Consider the following 8003-nt stretch of genomic DNA (forward strand, 5'->3'; position numbering starts at 1 on the left):
TTCCTGTTCTGGAATTCTGATTACACGTTAAGTTATTCCATTTGATGGTATCCCACATGAACCTTAGGCTTTCTTCATTTTGTTTTGATCCTTTTTCTGATTGATCCCTTTCCAAAGAAGTATTCAGGTATTTGTCTTCAATCTCATTCATTCTTTCATCCATTGCATCAGTTCTGCTCCTTTGCCCTTTCAATGTGTTATCCATTTCTGACAACTTAGTATTAATATTCTGGATTTCTATTTGTAGATTTTGAATCATTTCTAATTTTTCATTTATTTTGTCATTTTGTTCTTGTATTTTTTCCCGAAATTCTTCTAGGGTTTTGTCTGTGTTTTCCTTGATCTCTTAGTCCTTTGAAGATCCCTAATTATAATTCTTTTGAATTCCTTATCAGGGAATTCCAATGCTGCATCTTCCTCAGGGATGTGTTTTGGGTCTGTATCCTTGTCCCTTGTTTCTCCTGCTTTGTCTTGCTTCTTTGTGTGGACTGTGATGCTCTGTTGTCTCCGAGGCATTGTGACGTTTTTGTCAGTCTTTATGGAAGCAGACTGCCACATCTTTCTCCCACCGAGCAGCTGGTGACTTTAAACCACTGACCTTTTGGTTAGCAGCCAAGTGTTTTAACCACTTTGCCTCCAGGGCTTCTTGTAGGTGGCAGGTATTGTTTAAAAATATCAAAGTTGTGGGGGCCTTAGGGATTTCCTGCTCAATCCCTTTGTTTTATAGAAGGAGATGCAAGATTAGTAACTGGTAGAGCCCGGGGCAAGAAGCCCAGGCCGCGCCCGGGACCTTCGGATTAATGCAGAGTCACATCTTAAACCTTGTAATGAGGTTTGATGCCAGCTGGTATGTCTGAGTTGGCTGGCCGGAAGAAGCAGCACACACCCTCCCCGCCATGAAACCAGTGCAATGTGTCATAGGGCAGAGATTACGATCTGGGGAAGAGGTGACAGAAGGACAGAGATGGAGTCACTTAACTCTTGGACACAAAACTCTAGCAGAAGAAACCCCCAGGCAGAAAGGCAGGGGCTCCCGGAAGGAACATCTCCCCTGGAGGTGGTGGCTGGCATCATCAGGCTTTCTTGCCTGTAGCAGGAGGAAGTAGATTCTTGGGACCCAAAGAACTAGTGTCAAGTGTCCAGGAGGAGTCTTGGCTTCTGGAACACAGGGTTTGGTCCTGTCCAGATGAGCGGTCGCACCTCCTGGGTAGCCCGTCACTGTCCCCTCTGAGCCAAACACCGGCTGCCTGGGGTGGCCTTGCTCCCTGCCGACCTGCCTGGGGTGGCCAGGGTGGCGTGAGCAGCTGGTGTTTACTCAGAGATCAGAGAGACAGCCCAGCTTCCCCTCTTCCCTTCCCCATTCTTCCTCCCATGCCATCCCCTCCCCTAGACACACCACTCCCTAAAACAGGTCTGTCCTGAGAGCTGTGAAGAGACTGAGGGCTCACGAGGGGCCAGACTCCTGTGTACCTGGGAAGGCTCTGAGTGACCAATCAATGGCTCGCTCGTCATATCCAAAGAACTTAATATGAAAATGAATTTTATTTCTATGTAAAAAGCCAGATGCTATCAAGACTATGAAAAATGGCCAGAGGCCGTGAAGGACAGAAAGAAAACTCTTTTTGGCCTGTTCCCTGTGACCCCGTGCAGTGCTGTTGGGGGCTGGGGCCCCAGTAGGAGAGCTGGCTAGTTGTGAGGTGTGCAAAGGAGGCCGACCTCCCAGCACCCCCTGAAGGGCCCAGCTCTTGGCTCCTCAGAGCCCGGCTGGGCTGGGTACTGAGGTACTGTCTGCCTTTGGGGTCCCCAGGAATGAAGTGGCATGGGGCATGAGGCAGACAGGATTGGGGGTGGGGAGGGAGGCAAGAGCCTTCCTACACTGGAAAAGGATGTTTAGGGCAGGAGTTGAAGCTAGGGTGCTGTTGCCCCCAAAGGCACCTTCAGGCTCTCTACCACATCCCTATCATAAGGAAAGTCTTGAGCCCTTGGAGAGGTGGATGTGAGTCTGAGACGTAAGGCTATCAGAGGTGAGGCTATGGTGGCAGGGGCCTGGGCCCCTAGGGGGAGCTAAGAGGAGCTTGTATGGGCTGATGGGAGTGAGGAATGCTTGTCCAGGAGCGGTCGTCTCTGTTTACTGTCTGGGGGGGTGAGAGCGTGGGGGGTGCTCAGGCCTCGCCCTCCTCTCCGCTGCCATCCACACTGGCCTGCCTCACCACCTTCCGGATTCTGGGGGTGGAGGCACAGCCAGCCACTTCCTGGTCCTGCTCCTGGAAAGCTTGGGTCCTGCTGGCCACCAGGGCGGCACTGTGGAGGGCAACCACAGACTGGCGGGACTTCAGGGCAGGCCACGGCCCCTTCTGGACCCCCTTGGCCCTCGAGGGCTGCGGGAAGGGCTGCAGAGGCTCTTCATCTGAGGGAAAAACCTGGATGCCAAGAGGACAGGGAAGCATCACGGGGACATGTCCTCTTTCTCGTTTTCCCTGAAGAGCGCACACACAGCTGGGCAGAGGGCAGGTGCAAAAAGTTTGTTGAATGAATGCCAGGAAACTAAGCTACTCCTGGGTCCCGCGTCCCTAGGAGGGAAGGCAGCACCCAGCCCTGCTGGTCCTGCCCCTCACCTGCCTGTCACTTCCTGCTGGCCCCCAGCCCGTGTCTCAGCTCTCCCTGTACCTGCCGTGGCCTTGAGCCAGGGGCCTCCCTGGCCCTCCCCGCCTTTGTACTTGGTCCAGTGGACCACACATGAAGTGCCTTCGTGTGCGGGGCCCTCAGCTGGGCTGTGTCTATGGCTGTCTGGGTGCTAAGTGCAGACACCCTGCCTTTGGGAGCGTCCACACCCTCCATCCAGCCGTCCATCCCCCCTCTTCTTCCACACCCAGCGCCCTCTCCTTCAGGAAGCCTCCTCCAATCTTCCTGTCCTTCTCACGCTCCCCACTCCTCCCTCTGAGTCACCCCTCTTGGCTGCTAGTCACAGGTCAGGCAGGCTTCCTAAGACAGGTGTTGGTTTCTCAGGTCTTACACTGGCCCCTGTGGCTCTCAGTATGAAGAAGCCGCCTGGCTGAAATCTGCCCTGGCTGGCTCCGCTGAGAAGCCCCTCAGAACTGGCACCCCTCTTCCCTGGCCCTGGCTGCCCTTCCGCTCTGAGTCAGCGAGACCCTGGTCTCCTGATCTCCTCAGCTGCTCTGTGTACAGGATTGCCCCTCCCTCACCTGGGAGACACACACACACACACACGCACGCACGCACGCACGCACACACGCATGCACGCACACACGAGAGGCCAGTGCTGTGAGGTGTGGGCGGCTGGGGCAGGGGCCCAGCGTGGAGCCCCGCCCCGGCCTTTCTCCGTCCTGCCGGCCACCTTCCTTCTGCCCCACCTCCAGCCTGCCCGCCTCAGACGGGGCTCCTTGCCCAGCCTCACCTCTGGCAGGTCACCAGCCTCTGAGGTGCTTTCCAGCTCCGAGGAAGACTCCAGAAGACTGATGGACCTCATGACCCCACGAAGGTTGATGCGGGGCCGGGGCCCAGGCTCTTCTTCTGGGGCCACCTGGCTCTCCTGCAGCCCCACAGCCTTCACCTCCCCACCGCCCCCGGGTTCTGGCGGAAGAGCTGGGGACGGCGCAGAGACTTCTGGGGCCAGGGGCTCCTCTAAGGAGACCCCACCCACTTTCTGCTCCCAGACCTGGCTCTGCCGGCTGTGGGGGGTAGCCCTGAGTCAGCTTGGGTGACCCAAGGGCCACCCCCCAGCATGTGCCCACACCTTCTCTCCTGGTCTCCCCACCCCGCACCTGGCGGTCAGGATGCCCTGGTAAGTTTGCAGCTGGCGAAGGAAGCCAGGGTTGGGCCGGGCGATGGGCCGGAGCTCCTCCACATGCCGCAGCGCCTGCTCCAGGCCCCAGCCGTACTGCTTCATGGCGTAGGCCATCACCGTGGCGGCCGAGCGGCTGACGCCCATCTTGCAGTGGACTAGCACCCGGGTGCCCTGGGCTCTGTGGGAACGGGAGGCACTTGCCTCAGGCCACCCCGCCCTGGCTGTGTCAGGGCAGAGCTGACGGTGGAGTGGGCAGGAGGAGGGTGCAGGACCACCCGCAGCCAGGGCGGGGTGGGTGTCTGGAGCGGCGGCCCGACCTGGCGGCCTCGATGAAGCAGTGTGTCTCCTTCCAGTGGGGCAGCAGCTGGGCCGACTCCTCGTCCCAGAGACGCACATTGTGGTAGGTGAAACGCTCCGGGAAGAAGTTGTCGATCTCCCGGGCCATGTTCAGGATGTGGCTCACCCTGTAGCACAGGGACCGGGGCCAGGCTGATGTGGGCAGGGTCCCCAGGTCCAGTGGCCAGGACCTGGCAGCCCCTGGGCCTTTCTGTTTAGTTCTCAGTTAAGAGAGTCGAGTGGAGGTCGTGCAGATAGACAATAGATGGGGGCAAAGCTGGCTGTCAGGTGACCCTACCATCACGTCAGTGCCAACTCACAGCAACCCCCAGTGTGTTTCTAAGGCTGTAAATCTTTACAGAACGAGACCGCCCCATCTTCATTTCATGGATCAACTGGTGAGCTTGAACTGATGACCCACTGGTTAGCAGCTGAACACCTTAGCCACTACTCTACCAGAGCTCCAGCTGACTGCCTTGTCATGAACAAACCCTTTTACTCACTGAGCTGTTTCCCACCTAGCCCACTGCACCTTCTGTTTGTCTCTGAAATTTACTAGAGAACAGTATTTGAGCTGGGTCTGCAAGAGCCGGGTGCGAGGCCATTTGGTTTCTCAGAAGCCTGTGGTGACAGGTGCCTCTCAGGACAGGCAGCTGGGTCCCCACCAGGAGGGGGCGATGTGGGCTGCAGTCCCTCAGCTCCGCACAGCGGAGGCCATTTCCTTTGCTCTTGGTGTCCATAGCCCCTGTGCCTGTGCAGGCTACAGCCCCAGGCCGAGACAGGGCCAGGCGACCCCCCGGGGGGAGTGCCGAGGGGCGATCCTGAGGGGCTCCTGTGTTACCTGTTCCTCTGCAGCTCCTCCAAGTTGGCCGCATTCCACTCCGAGCCCTGTGGAGAGGGAGGGATGTTCTTCCTGCCTCCAGCCCCTGCCCTGGGTGGCACCGCGCCGCTCGGCTCTCACCCGCGGCCGCTCACCAGGTAGAGGTGGGGGAAGATGCGGGAGGCCCGGTCTTGCTGGGCCATGAGCAGCAGCATCTGGTTGTCGATGAAGTCGCGGTACCGTTGCAGCGGGCAGCCCAGGCGCAGCTCCAGGGCCTGGCGGATCTGCAGCCAGAGTGGAGGTGACCAGGGCTCGGGTGGCCTGCAAGGGGCCTGACTCCCCACCCTCCCTGTGGGCTCAGCGTCCTGTCCCGTGGAGGCAGAGGAGCTGAGGCCAGGACACCTGGGATGGGTGGGGCCCCGGCCCCGGCCCCGGCCCCGGCTCACCTCCTTGGAAGTGACGCTCTCCAGGTCGCTGGTGTCCAGCACCTCCCACAGCTCTGCCCGGATGGCCTGCTCCATCTGCTCTTGCTCTAAGGGCCTGGGGACTGGGCCCGTCAGCCCAGGGCCTGCTCCAGCCTCCCACGGCCCCCACCCCTGGCCCTCCCCGCCCACACTGACCGGCCAGGCTCGGCACTGGGAGGCCGCAGAGACTGCAGGTCGGCCATAGCCATCCACTCGTTGAGGCAGCTTTGGTCCGAGCTCACTCTCTCCTGGTAGTGGGTGGCCCAGGTGAGGGCACTGCCCCCTGGCACCAGGCCACTGCCTAGGGCCGCCTCACATGCCTGGTGCAACACCTGCAGGGTGGCCCTGCGGACAGGAGGAGGGGCTGGGCCACAACACCCTCCCTGCTCCCCCTTCCCGGGCCCCCCGGCATCCTCCCAGATGAAGCTGCCCCAAAGTTGAGCCAACCTCGGGCCCACTCAGCCTTACCACATGGTCTGGATGGATATGGGCTTGAAGATCCGGCTCTGCCCGCCGGAAGTCACACTGAAGCCCCTGCGGAAGACCAGTGGTGGTTGGAAAAGCCCACGGTCGGGGGCCAGGGGTCCACCCGCCACCTCATGAGCCTGCCCTCAGAAGGACATATGTGGGGTTTGCCAGCTGTGGGGCAGCTGAGGCCCAGAGAGGTGGGCTGGCCTGCCCAGAATCACAGAACCAATCTGGCAGAGTGAGCCCCAGACGCCCAGCCCAGGGGTCTGCTGCCCCCCAGTGCCCAGCCTCCGCCACACTGGTCACGCTTGCTGATTCCACCCTCTCCTCCCTCCCGTTGCCGCCTCCTACCCATCTCCGTCCAGGTACACCTGGGTGTCGCTCCACAGGGGCAGGGCCAGGCCCAGGGTGCAGCTGAGAGAGCTGGCAGGGCACAGAGGAGAGCCGTCAGCCGCAGTATCTCAGTCTTGGCCCCTCCTTCCCTCTCCCTGTCCCCCACCTGCTGTCAGGGAAGTCCACCCCCAGGAGGAGTGTCTCGTCCTGGCTTTGGGGTTCTCTCGTGGACACTACAAGCAGGTAGCGGAGCCGGGGGGGCCGGGCTGCCTCCAGCTGGGCTGCCTGGGGGAGATGGGGAAGGAGTCACAGTGGCCCAGAGGACCACTGCCCACCCCCTCTGCCTATGCACCCCCTGCCACAGACAAGGCCATCTAATCCAGTGGTTCCCAGCCTTTGGACCTCATGGCCCCACAAAGTGTTTAAGATTGCTTCTTAAAGAGAAAAGTGTGTGGGAAAATAAGGGACAGTGGGGAATGACAAGAGATTCCCCGTTTTTGTTTTTGCCTCATAAAAAGGTTTTATAAAAACACACAAACCACCCGGCACTTGCTGTCATCATTTCATTACACAGCCATTTTATCACCAGTGAAACATTAGGACACAGTCTCCAAACGAAGAGGCTGCCCCCGAGTGAACTCAGCTTTGGCAGGCTGGCTGCATTTCAGTTCCACGTTTACTGCGCACAGTGAGATGTCTGCACAGGGGTTTGGGAGCCACAGACTAGGCCTGAACGCCCACCTGTACTCCTGTCCTTCCCTGGATGTGGGAATCTCCCTTCCCTCTGTCCCTACCCTCAGCACACCAGTGGGGGCCCAGTAAGCCCTCCCTCAGCCCTGGTCCATTTATGGACAACTCACGTGACTAAAATAGTCATCTGTTGGTTGAACACACTTCGGTCTCCGTGTCATTCCCAACGCTGGGCCAAACTTGGCCATGTGGGCTCCCAAAGAGCCAGCCTCCCCTGTCCCACCGCCCTGCAGACACCTGCAGCCAGAACCTGCCCTGTGACTCTTCTCGGGCTGAAAGGGCAGGGTCTGGGGGGGCTTCAGTAAGGCCTATGCGCCCCAGGGTGCCCCTGGCCTCATCTCCTGCTTCCGGTGTACTCTCTGTCTCTGTGCCCCCCGCCCGCCGCGTGCCTCCCCTCTGGGACCCTCACCAGGCGGATGTCATCCTGTGGCCGCAGAAGCTCCACCATGAGGTGCAGGTGCTGCCTCTGCTCCTGCTTCTGGGGACTCTGGGGTCCATGGCCCTCGTCTGCCTGGTCCCCATGGGCTTGCCCCTCACCTGGGGGTTCCTCTGCCGGCTCAGGGCTGGCCTCAGCCACATCTTCATTGTCCCCTCCGTCCTGCAGTCCCAGGACAGCCCCCCGGAGCACAGCAAAGCTCTGCCTGGCAGGGAGTGGGGGAAACCGGGCTAGCCACTGCTCCCCCAGAGCTGTGGTTTATGAACCTGCCAGAACCCCCTGGAGGTCTCATAAAACAGACTTCTGGGCCCCGCAGGCAAGGTCAGGAGGTCTGGGCTGAGGCTTGAGACTCTGCACGTCTAACCGGTTACTAGCAAGCTCTGGTAGTGTGTAATTAAGGCACTCACTCAGCTGCTAACCAAAAGGTGGGCAGTTTAAACCTACCAGCCGCTCCGAGAGAAAAAGATGTGGCCGTCAACTCCTGTAGAGCCTTGGAAACCCTACGGGGCAGTTCTCCGCCCTGCAGGGTCACTGAGACTCCGGGTGGGATGGGCTTGGTCTGGGTGACCAGCTCCCAGGGGGTGGGATGGG

General features: G+C 59.6%; 1 protein-coding gene across 1 annotated transcript in view; it reads right to left on the reverse strand.

Moving 5' to 3' along the window:
- Positions 1-2162: 2162 nt before the first annotated feature.
- Positions 2163-8003, reverse strand: part of SSH3 (slingshot protein phosphatase 3) — a 7432-nt gene continuing 1591 nt past the window's right edge. The window contains exons 3-14 of the mRNA XM_042781534.1: positions 7386-7617; positions 6393-6511; positions 6245-6316; positions 5894-5959; positions 5582-5770; positions 5408-5501; positions 5117-5245; positions 4983-5029; positions 4123-4269; positions 3783-3983; positions 3416-3689; positions 2163-2420 (exon numbers count right to left, since the gene is read on the reverse strand). Coding sequence (XP_042637468.1) covers positions 2163-2420; positions 3416-3689; positions 3783-3983; positions 4123-4269; positions 4983-5029; positions 5117-5245; positions 5408-5501; positions 5582-5770; positions 5894-5959; positions 6245-6316; positions 6393-6511; positions 7386-7617 — 1828 coding nt within the window. The remainder of the gene's footprint in view (positions 2421-3415; positions 3690-3782; positions 3984-4122; positions 4270-4982; positions 5030-5116; positions 5246-5407; positions 5502-5581; positions 5771-5893; positions 5960-6244; positions 6317-6392; positions 6512-7385; positions 7618-8003) is intronic.

Source organism: Orycteropus afer, unplaced genomic scaffold (assembly GCF_000298275.1).
Source record: "Orycteropus afer afer isolate SDZICR_OR568_19922 unplaced genomic scaffold, OryAfe1.0 scaffold00130, whole genome shotgun sequence".
Taxonomy (NCBI): domain Eukaryota; kingdom Metazoa; phylum Chordata; class Mammalia; order Tubulidentata; family Orycteropodidae; genus Orycteropus; species Orycteropus afer.